Here is a 21,695-nt window from a genome sequence, read left to right on the forward strand (position 1 = left end):
CACGAGTGAGACTTGGCTGGGTGAAGTTCAGGGAATGTGGAGTGTTGTTATACGGGAAAAGGTTCTCATTGAAAACGAAAGGAAAGGTCTATAGGAGTTGTGTGAGAGCTGCAATGCTGTATGGGAGTGAGACATGGTGTTTGAGAGAGAGAGAGAGATGGCAATTTTGAGGACTGAGAGAGCAATGGTGAGAGAAATGCATGGCCTGAGGCTGTTTGATAAGAGGAGGACTGAGGACTTGATGGGGATGCTGGGGTTGGAGGAATCAGTAGAATGGCTGGCAAGGGTGAATGGAGTGTGGTGGTATGGGCATGTGATGAGGAGCATGTACTGAAGAGGGTGCTAGAGTTTGAGGTAAAAGGACAGTGAAAGTGAGGTATACCGAGGAAAATGTGGAGGGGACAAGTGGAGGAGGAGATTGGGAGGGTTGGCTTGAGAAGGGAGGACACCCAAAACTGGGCAAGATGGCGAGATGGTGTGAGGGCAGTTGCTATGGTATTGAGGTAGTTCCGGACATCCCCGTTAATGGGGACAAACCCCGAATTTAAAACGATGGATGATGAAATCGGAAATAATGTAAAACATTTAGAATAACATAAATACCTGATCATTCGTAGTTGAGTGAGAGAGAGACCAGGCCAGGAGTCCATATCTGTGAGAAGGTGCAACACAGATGGAGCTATCAGAGGTTTGTCATTCATCAAACCCCATAGATAAAGAAGCAGTACATCATGGATATCTCGAATTCCCCCTGAAACAGACAAGAACAATTAGTAAATAATAATACAGAGAAACAACTTTTGATAATTAAGTTATTTTCATGGAAAACAAAGAATGAATTGCTAAGTAATATACAAGTGAGGAGCCAAACAACTATAATGAATATTAGAATAAACTAGAAACCAACTTATGCTTCACTTACTCTTCACTGTGTATGACTATAAGTCATCCATAACACCACATTATCTAGTAGTTGTTTAGCCCCAGGTCAACTCTGATTAAGCAAACCTACAATCAAAGACATTAAAATTATGACAATCCCCTTTTTTTCAGGGAAAATGTACCCTGGATTACATTATCCAACCTTTTTTTAAGAAGGCAGCATGTGATTTGAGTGAGGTTTGGCTTCTATTTCTAGTGGATTGATTGACCACTTAGATAATTACTCACAGGTTCATATCTCAATACCTTTTAAAAGGCAGTCTCATCATCATGGTAATAGAAGGAACATATAAATATTCACTTTCTTTAATCTTTGAATAGAAATAAAAGTCTGTAATTTGGCTAACAAACAAGCATTGTAAAACAGTAAATGTGAGCTGCAATATAGTTAACAATTTAATGAAGAGAAATATTTTAGACAGTTCAGGCTTTCATTCAGCCACTCTCTTTGACCATTTCTGCCCATTCTCCCTCTTTCCATAAAAACAGTTTGATAACACAGTCTCACAAAATCTAATCTTTTTTTATTGTCTTTAGTCAATAAGTGTTATTTCTTATTTGTTTCTGTCAAAAAATCAAAGGAAATTAATACTATTCCCTTTAAACTTTGTTTTTGTGACCTGGACATCAATGTTTTGAAACTGACCTATTTTCCATTACATTTCAGACAGATTCAGCACTGAGTTGCTGAAGCAGAAATATCCTTATAGCAAATATTCTGCTCAATACCACAGATTTGCTTGTCATTTGCTTGACCGTAACTACTTGAGCATGTCCCTTAGTGGCTGACAATATGTGCATCTCTGATCATGAGCAGGAGTAGTGGGGGAGTATCATCTTTGGGGTTTGAATAAATGTAACAAAAGCAAAGTTTGAAGGAAATATTAGCCAAGTTTCATACTTTTTAGGGGTAAGCAAATAGGAAATAACAATTGCTACCCAAGGACTAAAATTGTGTTACAGAGTGTAATTTACATCCCCTATTTTACAGTGGTGCCAACTGAGACATAAACATATGTCAGAATGCATCTGCCATTTTCTAATGCTGATACAAAGTGGAACAATAAATCTTTTATTTGTAACATAATAAAGTTGGTACATAAGGTTATCTTAGTTTTTGACTAAACTATAATCTAGTACCTTAAACAACATACAAGGGGTGTTGAAAAGTTCCTGGCTTTGGGTAAGAGAAAATGCAGGGGATCAGTTAATTATGATTTTAGTCATTCGTTGTAAAGCAATACAGAGCACAGCAGAGCAGTATGCATGTGCATCTTTGTGACCAATATAGCTATTATTCTTGTTATTGTAGTTATTTACTCCTAAGTCAGCTTTGGTTGAGAAAATCTATGCTCAGAGGCATTCCAACATTGACTTTCTTGTCTCTTTCCCAGGCACAATGAACCTAGAACCACATTATCCAATGTATTCGTTTTTCTAAGACAGCAGTGTGTGATTTGATGGAAATTTGGCTACTATTTCTAGCAGTCAAGTGACCATTTAGAAGCTGGCTTGTGATACCAGTGATGTGTTATATACATATAAGAGGGGTGATGAAAAATTCCTAGCTTTGGGTAAAAGAAAATACAGGAGGATCAGTTAATTATGATTTTATTGAACATATTCCCCTCTCAGATTCATACGCTTATTGCAGGGGTCTTTCAGTTTTTCTAAGCCCTGTAAAAGAATTCAGAAGACTGGGCCTCCAGCTAGGCCTTTTGCAATACCCATAAAGCCAGGAACTTTTCAGCACTCCCTTGCACACCTTAAATTTCATCATTTACTTTATTCTTCATGTTACATACTTTTCGTGACATTAAAGTTGGATACTTGCAAAAGTATAAATTGATTTATTTGAACTGGTGTAAAAAATATATTTTACTGTAGGTTGTTAACCATTCAACTAATGAAAGCAGATAAACGTGGATAGAAAAGGAACATAAAACAATAACTGTATTAAGATTTCTACTCATTATATATTCAAGCATGTATTATTTCACACCATCATCATCATCGTTTAATGTCCGCTTTCCATGCTAGCATGGGTTGGACGATTTGGCTGAGGACTGGTGAAACCAGATTGCTACACCCCTCTTCAATCTGATTTGGCAGAATTTCTACAGCTGAATGCCCTTCCTAACGCCAACCACTCCGAGAGTGTAGTGGGTGCTTTTACGTGCTACCGGCACTAAGGCCAGTCAGGCGGTACTGGCAACGGCCATGCTCAAAATGGTGTATTTTATGTGTCACCCGCACAAGAGCCAGTCCAGGGGCACTGGCAATGATCTCGCTCAAAAAATGATGTATATTTACTCTCACATTTAGTCATGATCGATACAAATCAAAAAACTACTTACTATGTTCAGAGAGCTGCAGAATATCAGGGTATTCTGGCCACAAGCTCAGACGGCTGACACACAGCTATAAAAATAAACAGAGACAAAAAATAGTAATTTCTTACATAAGCAAAAGCTCCTAGACTTATAGACAGAGAAAAAATAAGGAGAGAGAGAGAAAAGAAAGAGTGCAGGGGAAGGTTGTATAAAAAGTAATATTATATCATAGAAGCAAAAATTGAACTACTTTTGCATAGTAACATTACAATGTAAGATGTGCGTGCATGTGTACTTACCTCTAATAACTGATCTAATTTTAAGAGTATCTTTTTCATGTAAATGTACAAAATAGTAATAGTGAATGTGTGTGTGTGTGCGTATATATATATATATTTATATAAGGGCATTACTACAGAATAATGTCACACAACTGTTGTGTAGCATTATTCTGTAGTAATGCCCTTATATAAATATAAACGAATAATTATATTCTTGGGAATAGAAATTTCCCTTATGAATTTTTTTACACACTGGCTTCCTGATAAAATTCTTGTAAAAGATTTTTATCCTTTTTTGAATTTATATACAAATATGTGTATCATGTTGTAATTGTAAGAGTATGTTTTTTGTTTCTTTACATGTGTATGAAGATGTGATCCACTCAATTTTTTTGTATTTCTCCATGTATAAGGTAGATCTTACTGTTTACTATTAGATATGAATAAATGACAATTAGGCTAAGGGGGGGATGCTGAAAGTCTGGAAAATGACATATAATAAAAAGATGACAACATCTTAGCTTACCATCAAAGGTTCCTTCAATTGCTTCTGATCAAAAGGGCAAGCAGGGCAAGCGACAACAGCTAACAATGAAGCATTTGGTGAGAGAGCTACACCGATGTATTGTAAAGCAAAAACAGGGCAGTCGATAGTTATAGGAAATAATTTACTATCCAACTTTAACTCTGGAAATAGGGTAAAAGAAAATGAATGAGTACAAAATCAGAAACTGAAGATTATTTCTAAAATTAATTATAACAAACATTAAAATTTTGACATGATCTATTGAAATATTGATTTCAAATTTTGGCACAAGAGCAGCTATTACAAGAGAGGGTCCACTCAATTACATTGACCCCAATGCTCAACTGGTACTTATTTTATTGACCTTGGAAGGATGAAAAGCAAAGTTGACCCTTGGGGAATTTGAACTCTGAAGGTAAAGATGGATGGAGTGGCTGTGTGGTAAGTAGCTTGCTTACCAACCACATGGTTCCGGGTTCAGTCCCACTGCGTGGCACCTTGGGCAAGTGTCTTCTACTATAGCCTTGGGCCGACCAAAGCCTTGTGAGTGAATTTGGTAGACGGAAACTGAAAGAAGCCCGTCGTATACATGTATATATATATATATGTATGTGTGTTTGCGTGTCTGTGTTTGTCCCCCCGCCACCATTGCTTGACAACCAATGCTAGTGTGTTTACGTCCCCATAACTTAGCAGTTTAGCAAAAGAGACCGATAGAATAAGTACTAGGCTTACAAAGAATAAGTCCTGGGGGTCGATTTGCTCGACTAAAGGTGGTGCTCCAGCATGGCCGCAGCCAAATGACTGAAACAAGTAAAAGAGTAAGCATTCTGCCTGGCGTGCTAATGATTCTGGCTGCCTTGATCTATTGAAATATTAATGATTTCATTCTTAGGGTCATAACTCATCACATATTCTTCTGTTTTATAGGTAGTTGATAATATAAATAGTGATTGATTGTACAATCTTTTTATAAACACTAATTTTATATAAGTAAATAAGAGGTACATTAGTTGAGGGGTCAAAATACTGGACTATTGAGTATATGGTCATGAGTTAAGATCTTACTAGAGTTGCACCCTAAAACAATCTACCTAACTTGTATGAGAAGAAAAAAAAGTGGTTCAACTCCTAAATGATATCCAGGTGTCAAAATAACTGCTGGAGAGAATTGCAGTTTGGAACATAAGCTTGGTTTAACTCATTAATTTAGTTGCTTTATCACATCCCTGCTCACTGCTATTAGAGCAGAGATGGCTGTCTGCAAGTGTGAGCCCTGTGAGTCAGAGTGGATGTTCCAGCACATCTCCCTCACTACCCTCCAGGGCAACACCTTTTCCATTTTGTCTGCTGGGACCATGAGGCAGTCTGAATTACACTGAAAGCTTATATTACAATGTTACTTAGACATTTTCAATTAATTTTAAAATTTGATATCACTTGTATTGGAAATATGCTGTGCATGAGAAGACCCGGCAAGCCTTGGAAATATGCTGTGTGTGAGAAGACCCGGCAAGCCAAGTGAGACCTAAATTGAAGGCCTCAGGCAGCCCACTTATATGTACCTTCCTTCATTAGACACTAAACTTCGCTTGCGAAAACCTGTTGAGGCAAGTGAAATCGAAATCGAATTAAATTCGATGACTGGCACCCATGCCAACGTCGTCTCTTTCATTGGAAACGAAACTCGGCTTGCGAAGACCTATTGGGGCAAGCGAAAGCGAAACTGTCAATGGCACCTGTGCCCAGCATTGCCTTCCTGGCATTTGTGCCAGATGGCACATGTAAAGACATTCGAGCGAAATAGTTGCCAGTGCTGCCAAACTGGCTCCTGTGCAAATGGCATGTAAAATACACCATTTTGAGCGTGGCCGTTGCCAGTACCGCCTGACTGGCCTTCGTGCCGGTGGCATGTAAAAGCACCTACTACACTCTCAGAGTGGTTGGCGTTAGGAAGGGCATCCAGCTGTAGAGAGACTGCCAAATCAGATTAGAGCCTGGTGTAGCTATCTGGTTTCACCAGTCCTCAGTCAAATCATCCAACCCATGCTAGCATGGAAAGCGGACGTTAAACAATGATGATGATGATGTATTGTTTTGCAACTTGAGCTAGATTCTTTGGAGGAAATGTTTATTGTGAAACATGTGTCTTGAATATTTATAAAATTATCTTTTCATATGAGAATTTGTACAGAATTTCTAATTGTGATAAAGTAAATAACTGCTTAAAAAAACAACTTATTGCCTCTATTTTATTTTTTTGATCCCTAGGATTCATAAGGCTAGTTACCCATTTTCCATGGCATACAAATGACCAAGACTACAACACTCTCTCTGAATGGGACACTGGCCCAGTTGCATAGTTTAAGAACAGAAATTTGGAGGAGGTGGGTGGCAAGTCAATTACATTAGTCACAGTATGTGAGTGGTACTTTATTTTATCAGCCCTGAAGGAATGAAAGACAAAGTTGACAGCTATGCAAGCATGGATGAATGACTGTAAAAAAATTAAAGATTGAATCAAATCAGTATACATGGGAATGCTGAAAAGTTCCTGGGTTTAAGGGTATCACAAAAGGCCTAGTTGGAAGACCAGCTTTCTGGCTTCTTTTAAAGGGTTTACAAAAACTGAAGGACTGCTGAAATAAGTGTGTGAATCCGAGAGGAGAATATGTTTAATTAAATCATAATTAACTGATCCTCCTGTATTTTCTTTTACCCAAAGCCAGGAACTTTTCAGCACCCCTTCATATTATTGGAATGCATTTTATCAATTCCAGAATATGAAGTATCATACTAATCATCAAAGGTAATTTACATGCCATCAAAACTATCTTCATGCAGTTTCCAATTTACCTAACAACAGATTATATATTATATAATTATATATCAGATGACAGTAGTAGCTTCTGTTGTTCTGTTGTTTTAGTTGCTCTGTCTCAGAAAAATGAGGGTTGATTCTTCCCATTAGCTTGTAAGGGCTTTTTTTTAATCAGACAGGTTGGTGTGACACATATATGGTTAACATAGATATTACTGAGTTAGAAATGTCTCGTTTGGTGAGAATACATAAGAGCAAAACAAATTCTTAAGAAGGACTGCATGTATTATTTGATGTATGCTTTATAGGAAAAGAGAAATAAGACTGCGTAGCAGAAGAAATGAAATGGCTAAAATTGAGGATTAAAAAAGGGGTCTTTGATTTAAATTGTAGGTTATTTGATCCTACTCCCTCAGTTGGTTGATATCGTCTACTTATAAAATCTTATTCATATTTTGGCAATAGAAAATAAAGTGCTTTTACTCTTATAAGCTATATTATAGTAAAAAGAAGGCTTAGAGAAAATTAAGAGACCTCACTGCCAGGAATGTGGTACAAATCAATGCAACTACTTAGTTTTAGTAACATAACTATCCTGATAATAAGTAATATTCTTTAATGCCAACAAGGTATTCTATAATAACTGGGAAATGTAGAAGACACTAACCACTATTTGAGAATAAGGAGTGTCATCATTTACCTTCATCCTTCATTGTAGCTTTTATAAGTTGAACCTTTTCATCAGAAGCCGAGAGAGCCAATGTACCACTACGCGAGGACATACCTGAAAGAAAATTAGTAAAAAATAACAATTAAAACCTTATTAACAATGAAATTAACCGAAGTATATGGGAGAAAATTAGTAAACTTGTAAAAATTTACTAAAAATTAGTAAACTCGTAAAATGACAAAGTCATTTGGAAAATAAAGATAATTTGTAGATGGAAGATGATATATTTAAATTTTTTTTAAGTTCAGAAAGAAATTTATATCACATTTTGTAATAAACTGTGTCATTGGTTTTTAATGGGCCAATCATTGGTTCATTGCATTTTCAATGTTAAGAGTAACAAGAACTTAAGTTCCAATTTAGGGGGATAAATTTCACAAGGTATTTTGGTTCAACAAACAGATATATTAATTTTCTAACCAATGGATATATATATCATTCACCATGATACATGCACACAAACATACACACACACAGCATTTTGCATAATTTCTGTTTACAAATTGCACAAAGCCCTTGGCTCAGGTATAAAACACTTGATTAATTTTGAGGTGATCTTAACCTCACAGTTCTGACCCTAATTTATCTTTCACTGAAATTTAAAGCAAAAGCCTAATAATTAGTATATACAAAATTTCACTTCATAAAAAAACCCATAAAGATGATGATGATTTTCATCAAGTAGTTTAATATGTATATATTTACGAATATATTTTACCTGTACAGGAAAGATTGTACTGTCCTCTGATGTGTACCATTTGAATACAAGTTAATTTAGCTCTGTCTAACACAAAAGCCATTATAAAAAGATCTTTTGAGGCAAACAAAAGCCATTGATCCTGTAAAGAAAATAAAAACATATATGGTTAGAAGCACATAAAAGGAAATTAGATATACACTACCAATATTATGGTACTATACCTGTTGTGCTATTTTGAATATTGTATGGTAAAACTAACTATAGTAACAAATTCTGTACAGTTCAGGTATATGTTTAATGACACTTAAAACAGTTAAATGATCTCAAGAAATATTGAGAATTATAGACCTTATTGATAACAAAGTCATTCTCTTTTACTACAAAAGGGTGGTTGTATGAGCAATGTTAAAAGCATAATGTAGAATACAGGAAAAACAAGGTCAGTAAGGAAAATAGCATTAAGATGTTTTGAGCTAAAATGGAAATTAGTTAGGAATCAGCTGCGATAGAGAGACAATGTTAGGTTAAATCTATCTAAAGTGGAACAAATGCTTAACTATTTATGATAGTTGTGGTACTGGGTATTTTATAATTGTCATATGCTACTTAATAATATCAGAATTATGTGAGACTGAAAAATCTCATGCTTATGTGTACTGGTCCATAGTGCAATATAGCTTGACATTCATTATAAAGGTTGAATAAACCACTCCACTAGTAAATGACTTCTGAAGTAGGAAATACATCCATGGTTAGATGCTGATTCTATGAAATGACAGACTACAACAATAACCTTAACCTTTATGCAGTTATGCGTCAATGTTTTAATGCATAATTCTTTACACTTGTCAAAAATTAATTTAATGTACTTTAATGCATTTTTGTTTTTTTAATTAGTTAAGGTAGAGATATTTCCATTTGTGAGAAAAGTGTCCTGAAAGATGAGAAGCTAGGGTGAAATATGAAATAAGCTTGATAAAGGTTAAAGGTTAAATGAACAAACATGAAGTACTAAGTTCATGCTGTTTTAAGATAGTGGGGCTATTATGCTGAGCTGAGAAAAACAGATTCTGAAAGTAGGATGAAACATAAAAGCAGAAGAGATAAGGCCAAAAAATTTAGAAGGAACAGAAGAAAGAAAAATGTTACATAAGAAATAATGAATAAATGTTTTTCTTTAAACATTTCCTAGATTCTATCTACAAGTGTTGGTGAGCAGAGTTAGTTCTCTATTCCAAATACAATATCATTTTTCTATGTTTTTTTTTATTGTAGTTATTTTGCATATATTCTTTTTTTTTAACCATACTTGCATGGATTGGATGGCTTTTATCTGAGCAATTCAAAAGAAAATTTTTTTTCACAGTTGAATGCTATTGCTACTACTAACCAGTCAACTGTCAAGTAAGGTAAAAATCAACTTTTGTCAAGTAAGGCAAAGTGAAATAGAGTTATATGCCTTGCTCAAGATATGCCACCAATAGCTATAGTGATGACCTCCAAATTCTGTGGTCAAAAATCCAGCTCACAAACCTGCAGTCATAGCGCAGTTTATTCAAGAAATAAATGTAAATTGATGCAAGACTAAAATTTATTGTAAGATCACATTCTAACCTGATGGATGTCGAGGCATTGCCAACTGAGAGCATTTACAGATATTAAATCAGGATCAGCCCAAACATCTTCGCTGTCAGACACAATGCCACATGTCAAGTTGAAACGAATCACTTTTATCATTCCATCAGAATAGCCCACAGCTAATATCATATCTGAAATTATTAAAATAATGGTCAATACAATCAGCAAACAACAACCTTCAAATACAAAAATCAAACACATAAGCAACAACAACAGCAACACTGACATCTTACCTATGTACTCTTTAGTAATTATTTCCTCTATATATGTTATATACACTCTAACTTTCAAATAAATCAATGATGTCACAAGCCAACTTCCAAACGGTCACTTGACTGCTAGAATTAGTTGCCAAATCTCCCTCAAAGCACACAATGCTGTCTTAGTGAAAAGAACACATATTGGATAATGTGGTTCTAAGTTCATTGTGCTCAAGAAAGAGACAAGAAAGTCGGCTGGAATGCCTCTGAGTATAGATTTGTTCAATAAAGGCTGACTTGAGAGTAAACAACAACAATAACAAGAGCAATAACTACATTCACCACAAAAACGCACATACGCAGGAGTGGCTGTGTGGTAAGTAGCTTGCTTACCAACCACATGGTTCTGGGTTCAGTCCCACTACGTGGCACCTTGGGCAAATGTCTTCTACTATAGCCTCGGGCCAACCAAAGCCGTGTGAGTGGATTTGGTAGACGGAAACTGAAAGAAGCCCATCGTATATATGTATATATATGTATATGTGTGTGTTTGTCCCCCTAGCATTGCTTGACAAACGATGCTGGTGTGTTTATGTCCCCGTAACTTAGCGGTTTGGCAAAAGCGACCGATAGAATAAGTACTAGGCTTCCAAAGAATAAGTCCCGGGGTTGATTTGCTCGACTAAAGGCAGTGCTCCAGCATGGCCACAGTCAAATGACTGAAACAAGTAAAAGAGTAAGAGTATGCATGCTGCTGTGCTGTGTTCTGTATTGCTTTACAATGAACAACTAAAAGGAATGCATTAGTGTTTAAACAACCCTGATTATGTAAGATGCTATGGATTCACGTGTGTCATAATGAGGTGCACAGAAAAGTAGAAGCAGTTAAGACTGACATTACCAGAAGGTGATAATGGTTATGTCAAGCCACATTATAAAGGGATAAGATATCCTTCATGTGGCTATTTAGTGGAAAAAAAGGAGAAAGAGACCTACATACAACTATGTCAGATTGCATGATAAGGAAAGGTTGAGGGGCAGCTAGATTGTACAATTTCAAGGACATCCAAGTGAAAAAGGGTTGAATAAGTTAACAAAGCTGGTTAATAAGACAAAGTAAACCACCAATGAATAAACAGCTGAAAAACAAATTGCATGAGTATAAACAATTTTAAAATGGTTTCTACACCATAGAGGGATGAAGGAGTTTTAGACTCCAATTGAGGGAGCCTTTGCATTAGTGCTCGACCTACTAGAAATAGCAGTCAAAATCTTCTTCATATCATGCCCTACTGTCTTACAAAAAAAAAAAAAAATTCACAAGACAGTATAGTCCCAAATATATAATAAGGAGGTGGGAAAACTTTGATCATAGGTTGGCTTAATTAGGGCTGACCTAGGGCTATACAACATCAACAACAATAGTTCTAGATTACCTTCTTGAGAAGGGCACCATGACATGGAAGTAGGAATGCTGTCATGTATAGAAGCTGTGGTCAAATATACACAGTCCCCACTGAAATAAGAAAATGGTAAAATAATTAAAGTATAAATAATTAAACAAATTTAACCAAATATTAAAAAAATCAATTATTACATTAGCAAATTGGTGTGTGTGTCTGTGTGTGCATAGCATCTTCTATACTAGCTTGCTGCAGCTGAGATTATATATCAAATAACCAAGGTGCCAATTAAAAAGCACTGGTGCTGGTACCACGTGAAAAGCACTGGTGCTGGTACCACGTAAAAAGCACTGGTGCTGGTACCACGTAAAAAGCACTGGTGCTGGTACCATGTGAAAAGTACCAGTGCTGGTACCACATAAAAAGCACTGGTGATAGTGCAATGTAAAATGCATTGATGATGGTGCCATATAAAATGCACCAGTGCTGGTACCATGTAAAAAGCACTGGTGATGGTACCACATAAAAAAGCACAGGTGATGGTGCCGCGTAAGGAGCACTGGTGATAGTGCCATCTAAAAAGCACCCAGTACACTGTAAAGTGGTTGGCATTTGGAAGGACATCCAGCTGTAGAAACCAAGCCAAAACAGACTGTGACACCTGGTGCAACCTCTGGCCTTGCTAGTTCCTGTCAAGCCATCCAACCCTTACCATGATTATGATGATAATGATGATGATGAATATAGGTATGTAAGCAGGTTTGATTTTTCAGTAATTATACATTTCACAGGTATTTCCCATTCTTTGAAAACATATATAATCAGTTGCATCTTGCTTGATGGATTAAAGATCCAAGACAGACATTTTCCCTTGCTGATAGTAATACCAGCTTCAATTTAATACAAAATATACTCATCATTTCTCCTCTAGCTTCATTCTAAAATGGAGCTCAACTTGAGAGAGGCAGTGATGCATATGGTATGCTCTAAAAGAGAAGCATCCAGCTATAAAGCAATTGTTCCAACAATATATTCCTTTACTGGTTTTAGTCTATTTGATGGTAATCATCAAGTATTTTAGTCAATCATGTTAACCCCAGTACTCTGCCTGCTTCTTATTTTATGTATTGAATGGCTAAGTCCATCTTATGTAAAAGCATGTAACTTGAAGATAAATACTGTAAGGTAATTTTTTTTGTTGCAGTGACTTATTGGCCATCCTTTGCATAGTTTGTTTCCTAAATTTCACTCACCAGGCTTTGGTCAACTTAAGGCTCAGGTAGAAAAACACTTAGCTACAGCACCATGCAGAGGGATTGAAACTGGCACTATGTGGTTTGCAAAGCTTAACTTCTTAACCACACAGCCAGTTTTGTAATAATCATTTCATCACATTAGTATGAAAAAAAAAAGTTTTAAAAGTTAAAAGCAACATTAACCCTTTAGCATTTAAACCGGCCACATTCAGCCAAAATATTCTACATGTTCTATGTTCAAAGTGACCAGATCTGGCATCTCACACCTACCTTAGAATGTCGTTTTGAACATAAACAATAACATCAATGAAATCTCAAGGTTACAAGATAAAACATGATTAATTCAAAGCATTGTAAATAAATAAGCATTACATTTCACAGAATAATTTGAATGCTAAAGGGTTAAACATATACACAGTTTAGGTAATAATAATAAATGGAGAAAGTAGAGTCAGTTTCATTTACCTGCATATTATAGGAAAGTGGACCTTCCAAAAGACAACATCCCCGTTTTTCATTGCTGAGGCAAATATGGAATATTTGGATTTTTCAGTGGAACTTTGCATCAGCAGATTCCGATCATCTGGGTGTATTATAGCAGGGAATGTCTCATATGTGTTAGACCAGGCCATAGCTAAGTAGAAAACAATCAAGTATATTAGGTATGATGCATAACATAGTAAATTACAACATGATAAAATATATAACAGTGAAATTATTTTATTTTTCTACTAATTTCAGCCAGGAATTTAATATAGTAAATAAATCAATTTCCCCATATGAGCATGAGAGCAATAAACTTTCAAGAACTGCCCTTCTGACAGCTAAGCAAGAGGTAAAAGTGAAATCTTTTCTAGTTATAAATAGATCTATTAAACAAATATAGGAAAAATTTTTGTCATTTTGAAATGCTTCAAATTAATGTTAGGAAATAAATGCAACAACATTAAGACTAAAAATCTACTTGAAAGGCCTGAATATTATTTAGACATTCACAAAATATTTAATTTGATAAGGGAGAGCTGGTGGATCTTATTTTCTTGTTTTATTCTTAAAAATAATTTATTTCTAAAATGTCTTCAAATAGATGATTAATTCCTTTGTGACTATATTTCTAATGAAAAATATTGTTTAAGTGTTTCTAATAATTTTGAAAATAAGTAAAAATAGTTAGGGATTTAGACAAATATGTAACTTCATTATTTTGTCATCATCATCATTTAACGTCCGCTTTCCATGCTGAAATGGGTTTGACTGAGGGCTGGTGAGCCAGAAGGCTGCATCAGTCTCCAGTCAGATCTGGCAAAGTTTCTACAGCTGGATGCCCTTCCTAACACCAACCACTCCGACAGTGTAGTGGGTGCTTTTACGTGCCACTGGCACGAGGGCCAGTAAGGCAGTACTGGCATCGGCCACGCTCAAATGGTGCTTTTTTACGTGCCACTGGCGCAGGAGCCGGTCACTGGCCCTGGCAATGATCATGCTGTCAATCAGGTAGTACTGTCATTGGCCACGACAGCGATTTCACTTGCCCCAACAGGTCTTTGTAAACAGAGTTTAGTGTCCAATGATTCAAGGGTACTCTTAAATGGGCTGGTTATACACCACAAGCCAAGTGAGACCACGGTTATGGTCTCACTTGGCTTGCCGGGTCTTCTCAAGCACAGCATATCTCCAAAGGTCTTGGTCACTTGTCATTGCCTCGGTGAGGCCCAATGTTTGAAGGTCGTGCTTCACCACCTCATCCCAGGTCTTCCGCAGGTTCCCTCAACTGCTAGGGTGTTACACTTTTTCACACAGCTGTCCTCATCCATTCGTGACACATGACCACACCAGCACAGTCGTCTCTCTTGTACACCACATCTAATGCTTCTTAAGTCCAACTTTTACACTCTGTCATGTATGCACACGGATATTACACATCCAGCGGAGTATACTGGCTTCATTCCTTGCAAGCTTATGCATGTCCTCAATAGTCACGGCCCATGTTTCACTGCCATGTAGCATAGCTGTTTGCACACATGCATCATACAGTCTACCTTTTACTCTGAGCAAGAGGCCCTTTGTCACCAGCAGAGGTAGGAGCTTTCTGAACTTTGCCCAGGCTATCCTTACTCTAGCAGCTACACTTTCAGAGGGGACTTTGCACCATCCACAGATCTGGTCAGTGGCCCTCAACTTGTTGTCCCGTAGAAACCTCCAGTTGTCTTCCACATCATGTGATGCTATATCCCCCTCTATTTCGTCAAAAGCTTTGAGTAATATGTCTAAATCTCTATCCATTTGCAGGATCCTTAAGCTTCCAGACCCTTCTCCTCCATGCTAGTCGTCTTCTGAGCATCCATTTAGCCCTGATCCTGAAGTCGCTAACTACTAATCTATGTTGTGGGGTGCATTCTTCACCTGGGAAGGTTTTGGCATTTATAAGTAGCTGTCTTTCCCATAGGTGAATAGGTGACTGGCAGGATTCTTGAAGTTAGTGTTACAAACCATAAGATCATTTGCATTGCAGAACTCCAGCCGCCTGGTTTCCTCCTCATTGTAGGAACCAAAACCGTAGCCTCCATGTACGCCATGGAAGCCCCCTGCATCTTGTCCAACATGCCCATTGAACTCACCAGACACAAAGAAAAGGTCCTTGTCATTTGTCGATGAGGTAGTATGCAAGAGGGTGTCATAAAATCGGTCTTTCTGTCCATCAGGTAGCCCCGGCTGAGGGGCATAGGCTGAGATAATGGTTGCTAACCCATGATGCAGCACTAATCTAATTTTAAGTATTCTATCAGACTCTATCTTGATTACCTTAACCCATTTCTCTGCAAGAAGTATACCCACACCCCCGACCCCGTTAGTGTTCCCTGCCCAGAAAATCTTACACCTATGTTCTTTGCCTGTGAGGAACCTAGCAGAACCACCTCTCCACCTTACTTCTTGGATGCAGCACAAATCTACACATCTCTGTTCAAGCATGAAAGTTTTTACATGAAATATGAACCCTTTACAACAAAGTGTTTTGTATCATGGAAAAGTAGTCTCATACAGGTTTGCATCAAAAAATTAAAATGAGTAAAAAAAATCAAAACAAAGATGAAACTAAAATGAGAGTGACTAAAAGCTTACCAACTGCTGCTAGTGCATAGGAGATTGTCTTCAGGTACTCAAAGTTAATCTCCTGTCCTTTTAAATAACTGCTGTTATTCTTTTTCCAAATGTCTTCATACACTTTGGAGCAGTCAATGACCTGAAAGTTAAAATTAGAATTTATCTGGAAATTTAAAAGAAAAATCAAGACAATAGACTTCAAATAAAGTTCATACTGGAGGCGCAATGGTTAGGGCAGTGGACTCGCGGTCATAGGATCGCGGTTTCGATTCCCAGACCGGGCGTTGTGAGTGTTTATTGAGCGAAAACACCTAAAAGCTTCACGAGGCTCCGGCAGGGGATGGTGGCGAACCCTGCTGTACTCTTTCACCACAACTTTCTCTCACTCTTACTTCCTGTTTCTGTTGTGCCTGTAATTTCAAAGGGTCAGCCTCGTCATACTGTGTCACGCTGAATATCCCCGAGAACTACGTTAAGGATACACGTGTCTGTGGAGTGCTCAGCCACTTGCACATTAATTTCACGAGCAGGCTGTTCCGTTGATCGGATCAACTGGAACCCTCGACGTTGTAAGCGACGGAGTGCCAACAACAACAATAACAAAGTTCATACTATCTTGCTTTATATGTTAATTCACTGACTGACTGGTTATAATCAGCAAGAATATCCAGTTATTAAATCTTCACTTTAATTATGCATGCTTTTGTACTTTAGTTAGAACACTTTTGTGAATTTAGTTTGCTGACAACAGACATATTTAACATAAGCAAATTACAAGAAATATCTCAACACTTTTTGTGAGTAACTAAGTAGCTTGCCCACCACATTTAATTAATAGATATTAATTGTAATGAACAAAACATGTACTTACTTTAATCCACACACTTCTGTATCTATCTTCCCGACAGATGGTGAGTCGGTGATCAATGGCCAGGCATGCAAGGACACATCTACAGAAGTAGAGAAAATAATATTCACGATAAGTTAAAATGCATTGTCAGAAAACAATGTAAAAAAATAGGAATGCAGTAAGTTGCACAATTATATTGTTCAGTAATTGATGTCAGAGACAAATACCCAAAACTTCAGTAATATCCATTGATAAATCCACAGACTTCAAAAATGTAGGGTGGTGAAATAAGCTATATATGTAAACAATTATCCAAATGCTTATATATAATGTGAAGATCTAAAGTATTAGGACAAGCTTTTACCTGCCAACATCATCTGCCCCTTTTGGAGACCAGTTTGCAGACTTATAACCTTGAGGAGGAATGGAATATTGGACTGTGGGGCTAATTGTTCTGTCAATAAGGATGGAGTTGAATTCCTCTGAAACGAAAAATATTATCATCATCATCATGAAGAGATTTATTTTTAATACAAGACAAACTATATATAGATATTTATATTGCAAGTGATAATCTGGTAATATTAAAACAGTCAATTAAGTCTTACTTCATTGCTTTTGATAACATCCATGAGCCATCGTTTACCAAATTACGAACTATGCAAAACAATACTGAAGGTACTATTTTGTTCATTAAGGCAAAATCATTAGATCAGACAAAATGCTCAGTGGCATTTCATCTGCCTTTACCTTCTGAGTTCAAGTCCACCAAGGTCAGCTTTGCCTTTCATCCTTTTAGGGTTGATAAAATAAGTATCAGTTGAGTACTGGGTGTGATGTAATCAACTTACTCCTTGCTCTGAAATTGCTGGCCTTGTGCCAAAATCTTAAACCAATATTTTGTTCATTGAGGATTTCTTGAATGTGCTACAAATGGAATGTATTGGTTTTTTTTTGTCAAGTCAGAAGCTCCACAAAGCTAACTTGCTCATGACACTATACAATATCAAAAACTGCAGACGACTTTCATATATGTAAGCTGTTCCATAGCAAGATGGAGGAAAACTTCCATTTTGTTATGGAAACTTTCTTATCAATTCTCAGCCATTATCATTATTTCCAAGCTGGCATTGGCTGGATGGCCAGATGCCTCTCCTGATGCTAACTATTTTAGTTACTTCTTATGACACACAGAGGTACGTGTACATATTCTGAAAACCAGGATACTTATGGTGACTATTTCCCAAGTTATCCTGAAATAACATGTTTACAACCTGAATAAACACATTTAAGAGGCACGACTAAATACATAACAGTTGAATAAACTATAATCTATTTATTCATTCATTTATCATATTTAAATGAAGTCAATAGAAAAGTTGCAATATTTAAGTCCAATTAACCAACTAAAATAAAGATGCAATCAAACGCATAGAAAATTGGTTAATTTTGGAATAGAAGATCAAAACTAATGTATTCACCTCGAGGTAGTCTGTTTTCAAGTTCTTCAAGATTAAAAATTTCTGTACTGTAAAAGATGTCTGAATGAGGTGAAATAATAGTTCTCCTTGCGAGAAGTGTTCCTCGCAAAAGATGGAAGTTGGTTGTTAGTTCCTTTCATAGAAAACAAAGCATACAGAATATTTTATTTATAAATCATGAGATACAATCCCTGAAACATTTTTTTGTCAATCAACTAAAAGGAAAAAAAATGGTGAGATAAGTGTAGTTAATGTGTAATTTGGTTCTTTGCAAGTGAACAGTTGGGGAAAAAATATACACAGTTGTAAAGACGTGAAATTTCTGCAAGGGTTGGGAAAATAGTACATGATCTATAAAGTGAGATGATATTCTTAACAAGAGAAGAGATAAATAAACTGAATAAGTTCATATGACAGAAGAATGTAGTTAGTGAGACCAGGAGAATAGAATACTGCAAAAGTTAGAGATATCGAAAATATAATTACATATGAATATAAGTATGGCTGTGGTTAAATTGTTTTGCTATTGTGGGGTTCTATGCTCACTCCCACTGTGCAGTACTTTGGGTAACTATCTTGTTACATAGTCTTATGAGTGAAATTGTGTGGATTACAATTGCAGAAGCCTGTCAGCATATACTTTTTAATTCATCACTTGTTTTAACATGACCACCTGGTCTTTGAGTGCCTTTAGCAGAGTCCATTCTGTTGCAAGCATTTGAACCATATCTCTAGCCTGATGACAAATCCATCTTGACTTTGCACAGTTTTTTACTGCAATAACCTTTTTAATGGTTTAGTCAGATGAAGGAAGTTATCCTGAAATCTGGGACATGGAAATGAGAAAAATATGACACACTATAGTAGTGTTTCCAAAGAGTGATCAATCAATATCATCATCATCATCATCGTTTAACGTCCGCTTTCCATGCTAGCATGGGTTGGACGATTTGACTGAGGACTGGTGAAACCGGATGGCAACACCAAGCTCCAGTCTGATTTGGCAGAGTTTCTACAGCTGGATGCCCTTCCTAACGCCAACCACTCAGAGAGTGTAGTGGGTGCTTTTAATATATATATATATATATATATATATATATATATATATATATATATAGAGAGAGAGAGAGAGAGAGAGAGAGAGAGAGAGAGTGAGAGAGAGTTTGGTGAAAGTAAGGGCTAACTCTGGTATTCATGGTTCAAAGTTAACAGAGGAGATACTGTCAGGACCTGTGGTCTTGTTGGTTTGAAGTAATTATAAGTGTTTTGACATTTGTGCAAATGTATGTGGTAGTGATTCTGGTGGACTGGAGAGGCTAGTTTTGGAGATTTACCTAGAGTAATGTAGAGTTGGATGCAAAGAAGACGACAAATGTGTAGATTTTTCTGTCAAGTACTTTTGTAGAGTCATTATAGTTGAGAAATGAAGAGAGTGAGGATTCTTCAAAATTGAAAGAATTCATTTGGCAAATGGCCAAAGGGCTTGGCTGCAGTTTAGAAAGTGTGAGTTCTTGTGGGTTATGTGACGCACAGATACTTTTTCTGAGTTTCAGATGGTGGTCTTGCGGGAGTTAACAGGGTTTAGTAAAAGCTATCCAGTTAGGAGAGGTAGGATTTTCTCTATGCATTTGTGTTTTTTGCCCGAACTGTAATGCGGAGGGATGTAACAAAGAGGATGGTTTCAGTCAGCCACTTGGCTGTGAAACACTTGCACTACCAAACACAGTTAGTATGGTAGGTTGATGTACCAAAACACTAACTAGAAAAAACGGTTCCATTCACTTGTTAATGTTTCATGCATTCTCCGAACGTATCAACATCTACACAAATTTAAACTTATTTACAATAATAGACTTACGAGTTGTTTCCCTTCAAAAGCAGTCGTATGTATTTTAAAAATGTAACAATCGATAAATAATGGCTGTGTGGTAAGAAGCTTGCTTCCCAACCATATGGTTCCGGGTTCAGTCCCACAGCGTGTGACACTTTGGCCACTATAGCCTCGGGCCAACCAAAGCCTTGTGAGTGGATTTGGTAGACGGAAACTGAAAGAAATTTATGTGTGTGTCTGTGTTTGTCTCTCACCCTCCACCATCGCTTGACACCAATGTTGGTGTGTTTACGTCCCCGTAGCTTAGTGTTTCGGCAAAAGAATTCGTTAAAATAAGTACTAGGCTTACAAAGAATAAGTCCTGGGGGCGATTTGTTCGACTAAAAGGCGGTGCTCCAGCATGGTCGCAGTCGATCCAACTCATTCTCTTCAAAGTTGGAGTTCACTCAACAAAATTAAAGCCATTCTTGTGTCATGTTTGGAAAAAAAAACAAAACAATTTACGTTGAATGCTAACATTCTAGAGGAAGACACATTAAATTTTCCTTTTAAGAAACCAATAAAAAAAATTGTTATTTACAATATATACATTGAAAATCTAGACAGTAAATAAAGCTGTGTGGCCAACAAGCAAGTGTGGCATCAATTAAGAAGTGGTAAGAAAGACAAGAGAAATCATCTGAATGGGGAAAAATAACTGGATTTAAACATGTTCTGTAATAAACTGGAATATTTAATAATGAAAAACCATTTTCAGTGTCATTTAACAAAGCGGAACCTAAATCTCAAACGCCATAAAAAGAATCACTTGTTAATCAGTCTTAAAGTGGGAGGAGCCATTTTCTGCATTAATATTTCATAGCAGGTTATTTTTTTAAACTCTTTATTACTTTTATAAAAATTATAAGAATATCATTATTGCTTGTTATATACCATAATAGATCAGAGATAGGAAATGAAACATTAAAAACTATAACATAAGAAATACTGATTATGAAATGAAGCCCAAGTAGTCCTTTATGCTTTACGTTTGCAATTGGAAATAAAACAAAACAAAAAAAGTACAAGATATTCTATGCTCAGGAATGAATAAAAATTAGAATTTTTATAATTATAATTACTAACAAAATAATATCATGGATATAGCAAGCATTTTCTACATAATAACGTTCATTATAAACAGGGAGTTGACATGCTTAGAAAGCAATATTTAGGTATTATTGAAATTAAATAAAAATTCTCTGCGTGAAGAGGAGCATAGAAGTACACTGAGTAATTAAATATTTTCTAGAATATAAATTATAAGCTTGGAAAAAAAACCCCAGGTATTTTAAACTAGCATATAAAAATAATATATATACACAGACGAATTAGTATACTAAGACAGGCATTTCATCTGATTGGCTGTGAAGAATAGAATAAAATTGTAAGATTCTTACAATTATGAATACACCATCATCAGCACACATAGCAATCCGATTGTCATCGGACCAAGTTAGTCCATTTTTACAAGTTACATTAGTTTTAAAAGCCCACACAATAGAAGATCCATCACTTTGCTTCGCCATTTTTAACCAACTAAAGATGATTAGAACAATATC

The 21,695-nt window shown here is 36.4% G+C and overlaps 1 protein-coding gene across 2 annotated transcripts in view; it reads right to left on the bottom strand.

The window, feature by feature from the left end:
• The window catches only part of LOC106882667 (general transcription factor 3C polypeptide 4), a 31,733-nt gene extending 10,059 nt beyond the window's left edge, over positions 1 to 21,674 (bottom strand). The window contains exons 1-14 of one of the 2 annotated variants that reach the window (XM_089349099.1): positions 21,534 to 21,674; positions 20,444 to 20,560; positions 18,264 to 18,396; positions 17,147 to 17,264; positions 16,804 to 16,882; positions 15,951 to 16,071; positions 13,296 to 13,464; positions 11,608 to 11,687; positions 9,948 to 10,102; positions 8,352 to 8,472; positions 7,604 to 7,687; positions 4,083 to 4,243; positions 3,300 to 3,363; positions 604 to 751 (exon numbers count right to left, since the gene is read on the bottom strand). In XM_089349099.1, coding sequence (XP_089205225.1) covers positions 604 to 751; positions 3,300 to 3,363; positions 4,083 to 4,243; positions 7,604 to 7,687; positions 8,352 to 8,472; positions 9,948 to 10,102; positions 11,608 to 11,687; positions 13,296 to 13,464; positions 15,951 to 16,071; positions 16,804 to 16,882; positions 17,147 to 17,264; positions 18,264 to 18,396; positions 20,444 to 20,518 — 1,508 coding nt within the window. In that variant the 5' untranslated portion in view covers positions 20,519 to 20,560; positions 21,534 to 21,674. The remainder of the gene's footprint in view (positions 1 to 603; positions 752 to 3,299; positions 3,364 to 4,082; positions 4,244 to 7,603; positions 7,688 to 8,351; positions 8,473 to 9,947; positions 10,103 to 11,607; positions 11,688 to 13,295; positions 13,465 to 15,950; positions 16,072 to 16,803; positions 16,883 to 17,146; positions 17,265 to 18,263; positions 18,397 to 20,443; positions 20,561 to 21,533) is intronic. The other variant, XM_089349098.1, reaches the window with a different exon arrangement.
• Positions 21,675 to 21,695: the final 21 nt, after the last annotated feature.

This window comes from Octopus bimaculoides, chromosome 3, assembly GCF_046866305.1.
Source record: "Octopus bimaculoides isolate indiv1 chromosome 3, ASM4686630v1, whole genome shotgun sequence".
NCBI lineage: Eukaryota > Metazoa > Mollusca > Cephalopoda > Octopoda > Octopodidae > Octopus > Octopus bimaculoides.